At 45.7% G+C, this 17574-nt stretch overlaps 1 protein-coding gene across 3 annotated transcripts in view; it reads right to left on the bottom strand.

Annotated features, from left to right (window-relative positions):
- The window catches only part of RCOR1 (REST corepressor 1), a 97860-nt gene extending 83979 nt beyond the window's left edge, over positions 1 to 13881 (bottom strand). Inside the window, exons 1-2 of one of the 3 annotated variants that reach the window (XM_036239502.1) lie at positions 13413 to 13881; positions 13277 to 13336 (exon numbers count right to left, since the gene is read on the bottom strand). In XM_036239502.1, coding sequence (XP_036095395.1) covers positions 13277 to 13336; positions 13413 to 13698 — 346 coding nt within the window. In that variant the 5' untranslated portion in view covers positions 13699 to 13881. The remainder of the gene's footprint in view (positions 1 to 13276; positions 13337 to 13412) is intronic. The other 2 variants (XM_036239500.1, XM_036239501.1) reach the window with 2 other exon arrangements.
- Positions 13882 to 17574: the final 3693 nt, after the last annotated feature.

Raw genomic sequence — 17574 nt, 5'->3', positions numbered from 1 at the left:
CTGAGCGTCACCCACTGCCCTGGAAATCCTCCCGCTCCGACCCCGCCCACCACTGACACCTTCACAGTCTACAGAGTTTTACCTTTTCCAGAATGGCATATAGATGGAATCATACAGCATATAGCTAGATTTTAAGTCATATTTTAGAGATAAGACACTTACAGATGGATCGGTAGGTCAAGAAAAGCCTCATTGAAAAGGTAACATCTGAGCAAAGATTTGGAAGTGAAGGAAATAAAGTCAGAGAAGTGATGTAAGACCAGACTGAGCAGGCCTCATAAGGCCCCTGTGAGGTCTTTTGCTTTTACAGCTGAGTGATGTGCAGCCACCGTGAAGTTTTGAGCAGCAGAGAAACATCCTGACTTACATCTTAACACACAGAGGCAGGACTTGCTAGAAGGCTCCCACAGTCATCTGAGTTACAGATGACGGTGGCTTATAGGAAGACGACAGGAGTTGAGGCCATGAAGTAATTCCATTCTCCAAGCGAGGAGAGATGGGCTGTAGAAAGGGATACGAAATGATACAGGCAGTTCCCACCCTGGACAGGCAGTGGAGAAGACAAAGCTAATAATTACTAAAAACTAGAGGATGTATGAGAAATCTCTGTAACAGAGAGGTAACAAGGTACAAGACGAAAACAGATGAGTGAACCTGACTTAGAGGAGAAAGGTGAGAAGAGTCCACGATAATTCTCAATAAATGCTGCCTGAATTATTACATGCAGGTTTCTCACTTAATCTCAAGCTCCTATATCCCGTTTCAGTGAATGGCACCATCAATCACCACGTCAGCTAAACCAGAAATCCAGGAGCTACTGCGGCCTCCCAGGAGCTCTGCTCCTGCAGCCAATGTGTCATGAGTCTGTTTATTGTAACTGAAGACCTTTCCAACCCGGCCTCGTCCCCCTCCTGCATCACCCTTCTCCCAGCTCCCCTCACGAGATCTGAATTCCGTGAGGCCCGGGATGTCCAGCGTGTTCACAGTGCCTAGAACAGTGTATGGCACACAGCAGATGCACATTTAAAAGTTTCTGAATGAATGAGTGGTCTTCCCTACCTTCCCAAACCCTCCTCAACACAACAATAATGATCTTTCCAAACTGTTATTACGTTCACAGCGCTCTCTGGCTTACAATTCTCCGGTGTTACTCACACTAAAGAACTATCATTCTCCCAACTGGAGCAGTGTGGTTTTAAAATGCATGGTCAATACAGCATGTATAATTTCATAAAAATGTTACACTACTGCTTTCACAGTACAAACATTAAGGAAGTTGTGCTATTTTTATGCATATCGGAGACATGAGTCTTTATGGTTGTTAAAAATTAAGCAACATTGAAAATAAATTCCAAATGGGGAACGACTGCTAATAAGTACAAGACTTCTTTTGGGGTAATAAATATGAAATCAGATAGTGATAATGATTGCACAATTCTAATACTAAAAACCACCAAATTGTACACAGAAGAATAAATTTTATGGTAGGATAATATCTTTAAAAAGCTATTATTTAAAAAGAAAAAATCGATTCCTTAGCTTGGCACACAAGGCCCTTGTGGCTGGGCCCATGCAACGGGCACCGCCTCAGCCTCCTCCGCCTCAGCGGTGACCTCCCCAAGCTTCGACTGTCTCACACTGAGAGAGTCGAGCCCTCACTATCCACAGGATCTGAATAAATGGCTCCCTCAGCCTGGAGGATGCTCCTTTCATCTGCCCTGCAAGACTTACCCCTGTAAGGGGCACTTCTGGAAAGCCATGCCCTCCACACCCAGTTTCAACCACCTCGCCTCATCCCACCCAGCCCCAGGATTTCAGAGCAAAGACATACCTCCACCGCATGGCGTTTATCATGCCAGACTGGGTATTTTATGACCATGGAAAATAATTAACTGTCCAATACATAATTAGGTCTAATACATATAAAACTTTACTTTCTGTAACGTATAAATGTCAATTAAAAGAACATTTACCAAACTTTGACTAAAGCATTTTTAATTAAGCAACTATGGCAAAAATCTTAAAAATTATTAAACGTAGTGGCTGGACATATAGGGTTCGTTAATATTCTATTCTTTCTGTATGTTCAAGTTTTCCATAAACAAAAAAAAAAGCCAATTTCATGACGTTTAGGAAAACCATATAAGTCTAACATCCTATAACAGAAAAGTCAGTGTTCTTAGGCCACCGGAAGTAGAAGCAGTGCACCACCTTCTCACATAATGAGTTCCTAAAACAGGTAAAAAAAAAAAAAATGGAATGTGTAAAAGGTAATAGACATGTCTTAAGGGGAATTATATTCCTGGAAAGCTAAAAACTAAAAAGACACTTAACTACATCTCATCTTACTTTTCCAGAGTATAATTCCAATTTTGTAATGTTCTTAAATTGGTTTTTTCCTTCACAATTAAACAGTCAACCAAGGAATACGTCTAGTACGGGCGAAAGTTTCCTGCTTTTAGAATGCTCGATCATCATCAGCTCTGTCTCAACTGCATTAAGGTTTGTAGAACCTACACTTCGAACCGCTGGTACACCAACACTTGCACTCTGTCATTGCCACTTGCTCTTAACAAGGCAGAAAGTGTAGTTTTAAAACTTTTTTACGGCAATAAAACTCTTACTTAAAAAATTATCCAGAAACTTAACATGCGGAAACTAAATAAAAGCTCAGCTATTCTAGTGGACACCCGGCTCTACAGCAGGGGAAGGGGCCTGCACCCCGACCCCCCCCAACCTATGCTGCGCAAACGATGCTGAGCGAAAACGGCGACGCCATGGAAACTGACCTGCTCCAGCGAACAGAACAGACACCCAAGTTCACCGGCTAACGTAGAAAAACCTTAGTTCAGTTTGGGTGTATCGACACACGGCATATGAAAGCGCCAGATGTTCAACAATCAAAAAGGCGCCCAGCTGAAAATGACTAGGAAACAACGAAAATTCTTTAAGAAGTGCTTCGAAAGGAATACGCACGTACTCAAACACACATCCGAGTACTCATCTTACTACATCTTGTAGTGGCTTCATAAACAACACAAAATGTGGTATTCTAGTTTCTAAAAGCATTATTATTCTATTTACAGAATTCTTCCATGAACATAAAATCCAAATTTGAAAGTTTAAGAGCCACAACAACTTCAAGAAGAAACCAAATAGATTAGGGGTAAAAGAAAGCATATAAATATGTGTTTTCTAACAAAAAGGAAATATAACCAATTCCTCTACATTCTTTTTTTTTTTAATCTAGGCTTCTGCTTCCATCCAAAGTGGAGTGACATGAACCAGATTTACCCTGCAGCGGCTCAGACAACTAAAAACCTGACAAATCAACAATTTTGAAGACACTGGAAACCAAGTAACAGAGTACGATGACCCCTGAGGGATGGAAAACAAGTAAATCCTAAAACTGAGAACTAACTGGCAGCCTGGGGAGGAGGAACCCCGGGAAAGGCAGGCAGTCTCCCCGAGTGGAGATAAGCTACGTCCAGGGAAGCCATGGCGGCTAGTCTGAAGGGCAAAATATCAAAAAGAGCCACACAGGAGAACCCCAGAAGCCCGCAAAGGGTTCCCCTTGAGCAGTCAGCAAAATACTGACCAGAACCAGTCGTGAAAATACTTGAGGCTTCTGGATAAAGAAACACCTAAAAGAATAAAAGAAAAACGCTCCAGGGGCTCACACAGGAGTAGGACACCCTGAGAATTTAGGGGCTCCCAAGTGGAGGACTCAGGAGAGTTTCGGCCCAGCGGAAGGAAGCAAGCCCCACACCAACTGCCACGCTGACCCCACCTAACACAGCTTAAAGGCAAGGTCTGGAATAGACAAACTACTTCCAAAGAACTTAAGAACAGAGCTCAAGAATATCTATAGGAATACAAAAAATATCCAGCATCCATCAAAGTAAAATTCATGATCTCTAGTATCTGAACAAAAATATCAGACAAGCAAAGAAGGAAAAGACAGCCCATAATGAGAAAAATCAACAGACATGGACCCAGAAATGATAGAATCAGTAGACGAGGGCATTAAAATAATTATAACTTTATTTCAATATCTATTCAAGAAGTTAGAAGACTGAGTATGCTAAGCAGAGACATGAAATGCATTTAAATAAAAAGACCCAAATCAAACTTCTAGGTAGGAAATCTATAATGTCTGAGATGAAACAATATTGGATGGGATTAAAGGCAGATTAGACACTGCAAAAGAAAAGATTAGTAAATATAAAGCTTAGCAATAGGAACTATTCAAAATGAAACAAAAAAACTGAAAAGCATCAGTAATGGGACTTGAAACAGCCTAATATACATGTAACTGCACTTTAAATATGTATGATTTATTCTGTGTCAATTATACTTCGATAAGGCTGTTTTTAAAAACCTTATCTATCAAAACAAGGCTGATCCTTTATATTGTTGATTTTTTAGATCCTACATTGATCTTCAGTATAGCCATACATCTTTATAATCTTTTTAGTTTAATCAGGTGTTAATAACCACCTCGAGAAACAAAACTCTCCCAAGCTTTGCATTTCTCAAGAAGCTTTCTACTTGCTTTCTCAAGAAGTCCTATTTTGACTACTTTAATGGCAGTATTTTAACAAATACTCCACTAGAGGAATTTAGTACACGGCCACCATATTTATCAACTGAAGCAATATCACACTTCACCGTGTACCATAATTAAAGAGGCAAAACTTCTGAACTAATTACAAAAACGAAAAACAATGAAACTTTCAATTCATCAGAACTTCTAGATCGGTGCTGTCCAAAAGAACTTTCAGGAAGCATGGAAATGTTCTATTCCGCACTCTTTAATGGAGTTGCCAGTAGCTAGCTACCTAAGGCTACTGAGGGCTTGAAATGTGTGACAGAACTGAATTTCTAATTTTATTTAATTTTAATAAATTTAAATTTAGTTACATATAGCTGTGGCTAAATTATTGGACCGAACAGCTCAAGACAATTAGAAAGAAAATCTAGATTGAAATTTTTAAGAATTAGAATTTTCAAAGTAATCTTTTAAAACACTTGCATCTTACATATTATACAATAAATTTTAAATTAATAAACACCATAAAATCATAAACATAAACACCTGGTATTTTTTAAGGTTCAAAGGAGCATTTCATCTAAAACTCGTTCCTGTTTTCTTCCAGTCCCCACCCTCCACCACAGGAAGGGCTCCGGGGAGCACGCGACCCCGTATCTGACAGCACGCTCTGTGAGCTGTCATCGGTGACGTATGAGGGTGGGAGGGAAGGGGAACAGGAAGTAACTACCTAAAGGGTATGAGGTTTGTCATCTGAGGTCACAAAAACATTCTGGGACTAGACAGGGTGGTGTTCGCACAACACTATGGGTGTACTAAATGTCACTGAATAGTTCACTTTAAAACGGCTGATTTTGTTATATAAATTTCACTTTGACTAAAAAGTTTTTTAACAAAGCATCTAAGCAAGATGTGCGTCTCTAATTCATACAAACTCATTAGAAGTTGGTGCATAACTATCAAATGTCTATTCGAGGAAAGTCAGTCAAACGAAGCACATGTTCTCATTAAACTCGAAACCATGTTTGGCTCTGACAAGTCAGAAGATAAACCTGAACTGGGGGCTCCAACGACCAGGCCCCCATCCCCCAGGACGATCCTCCCAGCGCCCGGAGGGCTGCCCGGTCCCAAGGCACCTGCTCCTCGCCTCCCACTACGCTGATCTCCACGTCTCCATGCTGCCGGTGGAGGCAGACAAGCCCCAGCCCACAGGCGTCCACGCCGGTGAAGTAAAGCAGACACTGTAACTTTCGGTGTGAGAATACATGTGTGTGTGTGAGAAACAGCACAGAAATACTCTAAGTTCAGTGACCAGAATGTTTAGCCGACCTAAAAGTTTGAATTAACCTATTCAGACATCAGACCATCAGGTAGCGTTTCTTGACCACTAGATGAAACCGCTAAAGAAGGGTCACCGCAGCCCAACTTCAGAGGCAGAGACTCTCCAAATGCCCTCAGTTAAAATCCAAAGTTAGCCGTGAAATTCTGGGCAGACAAAAATTAGTCCTTAGTTAAATTACACTATAATCAAATCAAACACGCAAACTTCACATTTGACTCGATTAGAAAAGAGTTGCAATGTTCGTTAAGTATCTGGTCTTTGAAAAAGTCAATAATAACACCAAGAAATATATACTTTGGGTTTGAGGGGCAGGCAGGGTTAGTTTGGTTCCTGTTTTTTGGTCAGGGAGGGAAGATGAGAATAACATGCGAGGGGAAGAAATTAGTTCCTGACCAGTAATAACCAGACAGCTAGCTGTGCAGGTGAAATCCAGGGTTTTTTAGAATGCTCTCATAGATATTTTAATTTGTTTCATTTCACGCTGTATTCAAGCCATGTTTCTTAAATTCATTCCATAGCTCAAGTTCAATGTGAACCTATAGAAAAACATATTGGAAGGGAGGAATTTATTTAAATATTATACTCATATCCATTAAACTAACGGGTAGTCAACGTAACACTGTCCTTTGTAACCTTCAGTCATACAATCATAAAAAATCATTCCCCTCAAAAAAAACTGCAATTGTATTTTAGGCTCTGAACATGACTATTTCAACACACGTGCAGAAATAAAGCAACTCACTCCAACTTGCCCCAGTCAACCAAGCCAGAAACCACCCAGTTCATCCATTTTCCCTGCCAGGAAGAGGCGGCGTGTAACTGGACACAAGGCAGGCTCTGGCAACCCCACACATAAAAGCGCAGCACCTGAGGCCGCATGGAAGCAACACACGAACAGACCCGGAACACTCTCTGCTCCTGTATGTTTTCTTCAAGAGGACTTCTGGCACATTCTTCCCTGAGATACATGGGAATGAAATCTGTGTGCAACTCACAATTTATGGCATCTTGGTATTTTTCTTTCTTTAATTATACATAAAATCATGGTACATCTTACTACTAATGGCATCAGAGAACGGGTTACCCTGAGCAAGTTATTAGGTTACCAAAACAATAAACATCCCGGCGCCTGTTACCTCATCTGGAAAATGGAGATAATTACCTATGATTGTTGAGACTGTTGTGTTTATTATTACGTAATAAAGTGTTCCAACCAGCCTGGCACACAGCAAGCACCACACCGGCCTGGCACTGATGGGGCCTTCTCTTGAAGGCGTCTATTAATGACAAGTCGCACCTCCCCATCCACACACTCGCCTATTCCTGTAGAATCAGCAGCAAATCCATAAGACAGGGGAATTTCCGTCGCACATTAATACCTTTTGTAGGAAACTAACTGACCATTATGGAAACTAAAGCTCTAACTTTAACCTCTAACTAGTATGCTGCTATTAACTACAGGCTGGACAGAAATTAAATTAGAGCTTTTCAAGTCATGTGAGTCAACTGGTCAGGTTAGTACACAAAAGGGACTGAGACATGTCAATTCTCAGTGACATTTATCTTAGAAATTAGGGGACCTGGTGACAAATATGACAGGGGCTGTGTACCAAGACCAATCTCTGAGCAGAAATATATTCAACCAGGGATGTATTTTTATTCCTTCCTAATTGGGAAAAAAAAAAAAAACTCAATCGACCCCCCCTAGACCAAAGAGAAAACCAAAACTATATATGTAACCCTGACAAAGGATTAGAATCCAAATATATAAAGCACACACACAGATCAGTAAGAAAAAGACCAACATCCTATACACAAGTAGCAAAAGATACATTCATAGGAGGAACCCGAGTAACCAAAAAACACATGACACTTAACCTCACCAGTAATTTAAAAAATGCCAGCATAAACCACAAAAGGATAGCACTGAAAAAAGTTAAATCTAGCACCATGGTGAAAACTGGGTGAAGAAAAAGAACTCATGTGCCTTGTTAGTGGGCATGTACTTGTTTGGAAAGCATCGAAGCATAAAAAATAATTTTGCAAAATTTATATGCACAATTAATTCCATTTACAAAAAAAAATGACTGACAATAACAACACACTGTTGATCATACACAAGTACGCGTGGAGTACAACAACGAGCACGGGAATGCTGCCGCCCCGGGAGCGCCGAGGAGTGTAATGAGCTGACGCCCCGCAGGCTGGCACCCTGGGAACCACTGCGGCAAGCAGACGGAGGCCAGGCCGGCGACTGAACACAGCGGCTCGAGAGCAGGGCCATCCTGCCCCGGGGCCCCTCCACCGATCGGCGCTGGCGGAGGTTCTCCCCAGGCTCCTGGACCCGGCCTCAGTCCCCCTTCTCTGTTTCCTCAGCAGACGGAGGCTTTGGCCATCTCTCCTCCGCCTTCCCCTCCTGTCTATCCTTCAGAGGCATTTACAGCTATGAGTTTCCTGCACATTAAGTCTATCTTGGCACATGCTTCTCAGAGGCTGCAAAAGAACTATGACAGGAGGAACGTACATCAAAATCAAGTCAGCGAAGGCGGGATGGAGGACCTGGCCCCCAGCTGCACCTGAGGCGGACAGGGCCTAACAGGAACGGTGTTTAATTACAGGGGTGGGTGCATAGCTGTGTGTTAGCTTCTGCTCTCTTTGAACGTTTTTTTAAATAAATCTATCTTTATAATTCTATCCTACCTTATGGTAATTTGCAAAGACATTCAAATTACGCACAATAACTATCTAGTCACTTTAATTTTTCAAAGTTTAACTCTTACTTCTGACTCTAAAATTAGACACATATTACGGTTCCCAATTATTGCACCCAGTAACAAGGCTCTGAAACATCGAAGGCAATGAAAGTTGGGCCTCAAGCCTACCTTGAGATAGTTTCAATGATTAGGTACTGAAAGACAAATACAAGCCACTGTCCAGGCCTTACTTTCCTCACCAACAAGAAGTTTGGATTACATGGATGTTATAATCTTCTCTCTCACTGAGGGAAGGAAAATCCAGAAATATCTAAGAACTGGGTCTTAGTGTGCAATTTTTACTAAGATCCATATCTTTTACAGAATTTGACTAATTTGAAAAAATAGGACTGTTACTTCAACATCTTAATGTTATTTTAAAATACTTATTTCTCTCAAACATTTTAACAAAACACTTTTTGCCGCCTTACATCAACATTAATATATTGCATTTAAAGAAATCGACAGACACCGTAATTCAACCAGAGTTTGTATATATATTCATAAGACTTCTAGAACCCGAAACAGAAGAAATTGTTATATTGCAACTATACCTCTATCATTTCTAGGCTCAATATTTTCCACAAAGGCTATTTAAAGCTGTGGAAATTAACTCAGTCCAAATCATAGGATCAGCACTCAATCTCTAATTCCTACCTTTTTCAGATTTTTACTGTGCTGCTAGAGTCCCTCTACCAGAAAGTGATTTCGAGTTCTCTGTTCTGTTTTAAATATAAACACTCACCTATACTCCTTAGTAAAGATCACTGTTTTCCATTACAGTAAGAGGGTAAATAAATAGAAGCCTTACTTTTAAATTATACATGGAACCTCTGAAGACAGCTTTCACGATTCTCACAGCCCAAGCTCTCACAGTCTAGTCTATAGCGCTCCTGAAGGAAACATGAAATTAAAAAGGTGACTATAACTGACATAATTATAAACTATTAGAGATGAAAGGAACCTGATACATGATTAAGGAAACTGAGGCTCCCAGAGATGAAAACGACCAGCTCTACCTTACATCACCTTCTCTGTCACAGACACGGGGCATTCAATCCCGACAACCAGGGTTAGGTGTCTCCCTACCTCACTACTTAATTAAGTTGATCACTCACAGGATTCATCATCACCCTAACCGCTCATGTGGGTGAACATTGCCTCCGCATGTTTTAATCACGAACCATTCACCATAACTTATGAATCTTAGGATATCTATAAAATTGATTTTTACGATAAAACTAAAACACAGAAAATAATGTGTTCAAAGAAGTACATTAGAACTACCAGTAAAAAGAAATGAAAAGCAGGTTGAGACACCTTGTTCAGTAAAATTATCCCACATTAAAGCATAACATGTTTTATTAATACAAGTCAACTGAGAAGCGACAGTTGAGCCAATGACAATTTTCAAATGTGATTAAGTCTATTGAATGTGATGTTCCAAATACAGGTTGCATGTTTAAAGACCCATTACCACAAAAATATTTACCATTAATACTTCCTCTTCTGTAAGAATCACAATTTTATTAGTGAACTGTGATACTGAAAACCAAGAGAGAAGTTGACATAACAACACATGCTTCAGAAAACAAAGAACTTGAGTCAACCTTAAAATCCTGTCACTGTGCTTCTCTAGCTAGAAGACAACAAAGAGGAGAGTACCAAACAAATGAGCAAAGAAATACACGGGCTACAGATTCTGCCTCTGCATGCTTACTGGGAACCTTCACATTTTTGTACAGAGAACATCACTCATTTCACAAGAAATTATCCTTTGCAAATGTAGAAAATAACTAACCAGTGGTAGGACAGAACAGGCATTCCTCCCTTCCTCTATTCTACAATCACCAACTTCTAACAGAAACCAATAACAACTCAGCATATGCTATATGGCACTGAGTATGGACAGACAGCATGGACGCCACCCGGGAAGAGAGCCTACGTTAACGGCACAGAACTACATTTTACTCTTTGTTTTGAAATCTAACTGATAAAATTTTTTCTGTCATTGTAAACATAGATGGTACTTTTAATTACTGAGTTATGCTACAGGCCACTGACTTCGTCTTGGTCTTAAACAGAAGAACTGGACCAACATTTCAAGACTACAGTGCTGTATCCACTTCATTCCCTAAGCGTGAAGGATACAAAAATGAATCTTCCTTGGACTATACAGAGAATATCAGGTAGCCCTAGTTTCAACCATTTGCTTGTAAAGCTAAATAGGGTCAAGTTGGAATAATGTAGATAAATATGACTTAAAAAAAAATTAAAATCAACTTCCACTCACACATCTTTACCAAAGTGAGGGGGGAAAAAGGGCTTTCTGATGAGTTTCACATTCACCTATTTGTTCAAACTCTGGTTAAAAAAAAAAAAAGAAGGAAGGAAGGTCATTCATTCAAAACTCAGGCAGGGAGAAAGAAAAAAAGAAAAGCAGTAACAATCACAATCTCAATCCATATTATTATTGATTTGTACACAGGGAAAGAACCTATCTTAAGCCTAAAGATTTTTTTTACCATGAAATAAATTTTTTTTACCATGAAATAATCATGGTGACTATTTCTATTCCAAAATGGAAGTTTTCTCTTCCCTTAGATTTTAAATTAAATGAGACCACACACCTGAAAAATAAATTCCTAGGAAACACTAAAGTCCCATAATTTTCAGCCATATCTAGGAATGTGTCCTACTGCTCAGATTGGCAAAACAGGATTTGAAATTATTTCATACCAATTAGATACCTTTCCAGATTAAAGCAAAGAAAAAATAGGAAATTTTGAAATGCTAATACCAAGATCCAATCACAACTGGCAGTAAGACTATGGGACAAAACATTTACAATGTTGTACTTTTTGAATGGCAGGTCTCTAGCAAATTTATGCTTGTAACTACTCCAACAAAAATGCAAGGACAGCTCAAAATCAGATCCTATTACATTTGCTGTTTCAAAGAAAAGAACAACTCCAAAGAAGTCAGGCTCCTTACTAACAGTGCAGCACTAGACATCACTATTTAGAAGAACGTCAGAAATCTAATCCCTGTGGTGGCGGCCATCAAATATGCCCTTTTCCTTTGCCACGCCCAACATATTTAAATAAAGCTTTCTAAACTAATATAACTAAAAAGTATCAAAAACCGACCAATTTACTAAAAGATTTGTGCAAGCCCGTTTTTAAAAATATGTAGGGGAAACTTGGTGACAAGCTTTCCTTTATGCTCTGTGTATTACAACAAAGATGGACTTGACCTACAAAATGAAGATAGGGTCAACTGTAACCAAAAAACAGTATGCTTCCCCTGGTGGCCAACCAAGGAATGGAGAAGGCATGTATAGAAAAGAAAAAGCCTAGTCTTCTAGTTCTATCCTATCCTGTCACTCTTATAAATGAGAAGAGACTACCAAAAAAGGAAGATGTGAAGGAAGGGGAAACTATCAAAAAGACTAACATGAGTTTAAAAATGTATATATAATTCTGGGTGTTAGACTACGTAAACTTAAGAGATTTAATCCACGGACCAAAATTTGGAAGTCAAATATGGGCAAAGTCATTTACTTCCAGAGCACCCAGAGCTCGCTCAGGGATCCCTGTGTATTTTCACTTCAAAGAACACCCAGAGTTTAGTACTTCAGTAACAGCTCAAGAGCAATCGCCTCTTTCAAGGACTTGATCCGTGCAATTTTCTGCAGTCCTGTTTCCAAGGAAAAGCACTTATGCATTTTTCTCGAATAAACTAGAGGTATAACCTACATAGAGAACCTCCAGTTCCACAGCCCTGCATCCAGGAAGACTGTTAGCTCCAGTTCTAAGAGATTCTCTTTTGAATTTTATTTCTCGGGAGGCAGGGGGAACCCATGGCCTTTCAAAAACATTTTCTATACCAACAATCTTTACAAACAGCCTCACACAGACACGGGCTAGACTCTCATGCATTAAAATCTGACGAATTCCTTTGTCTGATTGGATTTTCTGGTACCACTTTAAATTTGCCTGCACAAGGAGCAGCAGCAAGGGAACTACATGTTCCATTCTAGGGTGCAGGGATTCCTTGGGGGTGGAAATCGTTCATTGGGCTAAAGCTTCTGCAGGTTCTATTCTTTCATAATCCCTTCCTTCCAAAGGAGAAGACATAAAAAAAAATACACATGCATTTACAAATAGGTCCTAAAACTGCCGCAGGCCAGCCTGTGCCCGGGCAGGCGCCCCGGGAAGCACACTTCTCCAACTGACTGGGGGAGGTCGTCACTCCGCCGGCTCCGGGCTGGAGGGGGGACGCGGGGCGCAGGGCGGGCAGGAGGAGGAAAGGGCCTGGGGCAGCCCTGCCGGGGGAGGACCGGGTCCCGGGCGCTCGCGGGATGCTAACTCTCCGGAATGGCCCACTCCCGGCCCCGGCCGCGGCGCAGCTCGTCCCGACCCGCGGGGCGGCCGAACGCACGCCGCCGCGACTCGCCGGGAGCGCGGGGGGCGGCGGGGCCCGGCCGGGGGGCGGCGCGCGGCGGCTCGGCACTCCGGGGTGAGAGTGTCTCCCTCCCGTGCGGACCGCAGGGCGCACACACAAAAAGAAAGTTGTCCAGGGGCGGCCCGCCCCCTCGGGCCGCCGGCCTGCCGGGGCGCTACTCACCGGGGTCGAAGTCGGGCACCACCGCCTGGTACTGGGGTCCGACCCGCATGCCGCCGCCACCTGCGGGGAAGCAGAGCACGGCGGTCAGCGCGCGCGGGCGGGCGGGCGCGGGCGGCGCGGGGCGGCTGCCACCTACCGTGCTCCTCGTCGCTGGACGAGCCCGAGCTGCCTTCCTCCCAGGAGTTGCTGCTGCTGTTGCCGTTGGGCGCCGCCGCCGCCAAACTTTTATTCTGCCCATTATTGGGGGCGGCGGCGGCCGCGGCGGCTGAGGCGGAGGCAGCGGCGGCGGCGGCGGCCGCGGCGGAGGCGGCGGCGGCCGAGGCGGCGGCTGAGGCGGCCGAGGCGGCGGACGAGGCGGCCGCGTTGTTCCTCCCTCTCCGCTTCCCTGACACCTCGGGGCCCTTCTCCACCATGGCCGGCATCGGCGGGGGCGGGCTCCTGAGGAGGGGCGCCGGGACGCGGCGCGGGCGGGCGCGACTTGGGACTGGGGGCGGCCCTGGCGGGCGGAGCGCGGGGCCGCGCGGAGCCGCTTCAAGCCCCCAGCGCCGAGCCGAGCGCAACTTTCGCTCTCATCGCCGGCCGCACTTCACTGGCACTAACTACTCCGGGAGCCGCGGGCGGGAGGCGGGGGGCGGGGCCTGGGCGCGCGGAGGGAAGCCGCGCGCAGCCCAACCCGGCGCGCGGAGGCCCGCCCCCCGCGCGCTCCCATTGGCTCCTGGCGCACTCGGGCGGCGAGCGGTAGCCCGGTTGGCTCGGCGCCCCCGTCTATCCGAGGGACGGGGCGGGAGCGAGGGGAGGGTCTCCGGGCTTCCGTTGGTCAGGTTCGGTTGACGCGTATCGCCCACTGTACGTGGTTAGAGGTTTGCAATCTCTCTACGCCCCATGATCCATCTCTCTAGGCAATAGCAAGGAGTTAGCTGCCCTCCCCGCCCCCTCCCTCTGCCACGGCTCCCACCCCCTCACCTGCTGGCACCCCCCGCGGACTCGACCCCCACATTCCCCGAAGGGCCCCACTGAGAGTCCCACCGGCTTCAAAAAGTAAAATATGCGCGACGCGAGAACAGAAATTGAACGCAAGGTTGGGACTACTTTCCCCCTCGCGCGGAGGATTACACCACAGTTTGAATGGGTCTATACAAAGAGGCGAAACTAATTGAAAGAAACTAATTGCGCCCCCACCTTCCCCAAGGGATTTGGGGGCGTACCGGGGCCCCCGGAGCCCTGGCGCAGAGGACAGGGCTCCCAGGTGACAGTGTCTCCTGGAGGCAAAAGAAGCACTGTGGATGCTCGCGGGTTTTGTAGAGGGTTCTGCTAATTGGGTGGGGGTGGGTTGGAAGTCACTGCAATTGCCCGAGGCCGGACGGGAGGGTCCCAAGCAGTCCCTGCCCGCACGCAGAGTCCAGGGCGCGAGGTCCCTGCCATCCTGATGGTCGCTTAGAGATCAGTGTAGGGGCCGAATTGTTCCGGGGGGAGGGGAGGGCTTACAGAACCGGGGAAGGGACTTATGGGCTAGGGGCCAGGAAGGGTAAAGAGGAAGATGCTATTTTCATCCCAAGCCCTTGGTAAGGGAGGAGGGTCAACTTCCTCCGAGGCAAGAGCCACTTTTCCGGATCTGCTCCCTGCCCTGCCTCCCCCACTCCACCCGGGGCAACCGGCGAGGAAGAGCACGACCCAGCGGGAGACATCCCTGCCCTGCAGAGTGACCACCTGCCGGCCCAGGGGCTCCTTTATAGCTCGGTGGGGGGATGGGGGAGTGTGTGACTCCTCGGAAGATTCTTATCGGCCCCAGCCCCACCCCCACCCCCCAAACCACACGGTGTTCGTTCATAATTAGGCGAGAGGTCTGTAAATGAATTTTTTTTAATGGCTGTTTTTCTCTTAAGTTACTTCAAACCTGAGCTTATTAGGGGGACAGTTTACAACAGCTCCGGTTATAAATAGCTACAGGGAGAAATCTGGAGTTTTATGGCTTTAAAGCCCGAATAAATAAGCAAGGTGTTCTCTTCCACGTTTTCTGCTGCATGAACCATTATTTTTAAGTTCAGTGAAGTGACCACGTTCATTTTTGCTTAAATGGTCTTTGAGAAAAAGGGCTGGGAAGCCTCCTTGTGGAGGTGCCCTGCCCCCACCAAGTTTAGGGTCTAAGCTCCTAGACTCCCCTTAAAGGTGGAGCCCTCTCCTTGGAGAGCCACTGGCAGTGCGGCTGTGTGCCCCTGGGATACTCCCCGCCAGCCGGCCTCGGTAGGGTGTAGATAGCAAAGACAAGGGTTAGGAATCAGAGGTGGCATGGGGGAGGGGGCACCCGACTGAGGGCTGTGACTCATCTAGAGGTGAGCACTGCCAGTGAGGAATGAGGTTAAGGGAAAGATGCCCTGCTCACTTGGTGTTTTCGCAAAGTTCTACCACCAGACTCTAGAAAAAATGGTCTACATGGGCACAGAGGTAATACTGAGTCATTATTAGGGCAGCAGGCATGGCACCACACAGGGAGTCACCAGCCCCCACACCCCGATCCCCCAGCTTGGGGCTACTTCCTGTCTGGATTACACCGTGGGCATCACTGGACTGTCTGACCATTAACTTTTCAAATTTTGTTCAATTACAGTTGACTTTCAGTATCAGTTTCAGATGTACAGCACAGCCATTCACTTTTTTCAGTAAATATTTGTGAACACCTAACATGTGCCAGGCCATGCGTAGTTTTCCCCCAAGGCACTGCGGATACTATATTGGCCTTGAACCTGGCAGATAATAATTGTATCTACCTCCTGGCCTGCTGGATTTTAGAATCCATATCTCCAACTCATGGCTCCTTCCACTGTAGGGAACCCTCCAATCTAAAGGAAGCCCCCCCACCCCACCCCGCCACCCCTGCCTATTGCTCGCAGGGTGGGGGTCCACACATAACTCTTCTGGTTGAGAATTTGTGACCTCAGACTTCAAACCGGCACTCTATAGAGCTAGCAGCCCTACGCTGTTTCTCAGTGACACTCGCCCACTCTCTGAGACTAAGACTTCACACCCTCTCTCGCCTCTCACCTACCACAGCCCTTCTGCCCCCGCTCCCAGCCACCAGCCTCACCCCTTTCAGAGAGAAGAACAAGCCATGAGATGGGATCCCTTTCATCTTCAGGTCCCCCAAACTAACACGTCTCCCTGCCTGGCACTGCCCCCCTCCAGCTCTCTCACCCCGACCCTGATCTTGGGCACCCTCCTCCTGCTCCCCTCCCCTTTATACTCCCCTGGGGCCATCAGCCTCTTCCCCCTGGGTGGGCATTTTCCACAAAAGGAGAAAATTCTCCCTTGCTGCTAGGTGCTCTCCCACCTCCTCCCCACTTCTCTGCCCCGCCTTGGAAACCCTAAAGACACGTCTGGGCCTGCTCCTTCCCCTCCCAGCTTCTCCTCACCCCGCCCTGGCAGGACAGAGTCCCCACTTTCAGCAATTCCTAAGGTCACCCTCAACCTCCCTGCTGCCCCAATTCAGCAACCATTTCTTGGTCTCACTGGGGCTCTCAGAAGCTCCTGAGCCCACCATTCCTCCCAGAAACTCCCTTACTTCTCTGGACCCCAGACCTGGGACCTCGAAGCCAGTTCTAGTCCTACCTCAAAGACCACAACCCCTCCATACCATCTGCAGGCTCCACCCCCTCCTTTCATTCTGTGATTGTTAGGGTTCCTCTGGACCCCCTGCTCTGTGCCTGGTACATATGAACTATTTGTTGAGAACTGAATGGTTGAAAATACAGACTGCCGTGAGTGCACAGAGCAGAAGCCAATTCTAGGGAGGAGAGGGTTCCTGGAATAAGGGAGGTCTAACCAAGAAGTGAAATAAATGTGCCCTAGAATGGGGGGTGGGGGACTACCAGCCCCTAGAGGAAGCCCATCCTCAACACCCTCCTCTAAGGGGTTGGCTTCCCCATCCCTGACCAGCAAGAGTGCCCCAAGCCTGGCCAATAAGAGCACCCCAGGCCTCTGGCTCCGGTGATTGGCTCACATGACCTGGCCAGTCCAATCAGAGCCCTTTCAGGAACTTTTTCTGGAGTTCTCAAGGAAGTGCCTCTTCCTCAAATCACCCAAGGACTGAGAAATCCTAGAGCCTCCAGACATGGCAGGCAAGCCAGGTGCTGGGAGCTGGAGGAGGGTTTGACCACCCCAGTCTGGGCCCTGCTCAGGGAAGCCAACCTCCCCCCTAGTCTATGCAGAAAGGAGAGTTGAGTCCTGATAGGGTCATTTGAACTCTCCCCACTGCCCACACCCTATAAACCAGGCCCGAAAGCCTGGCTATTTAAAATTGAGCC

This window comes from Rousettus aegyptiacus, unplaced genomic scaffold, assembly GCF_014176215.1.
Source record: "Rousettus aegyptiacus isolate mRouAeg1 unplaced genomic scaffold, mRouAeg1.p scaffold_m13_p_3, whole genome shotgun sequence".
NCBI lineage: Eukaryota > Metazoa > Chordata > Mammalia > Chiroptera > Pteropodidae > Rousettus > Rousettus aegyptiacus.
The sequence above is the reverse complement of the archived record's forward strand: the minus strand, read 5'-3'. Positions and strand labels throughout refer to the sequence as shown.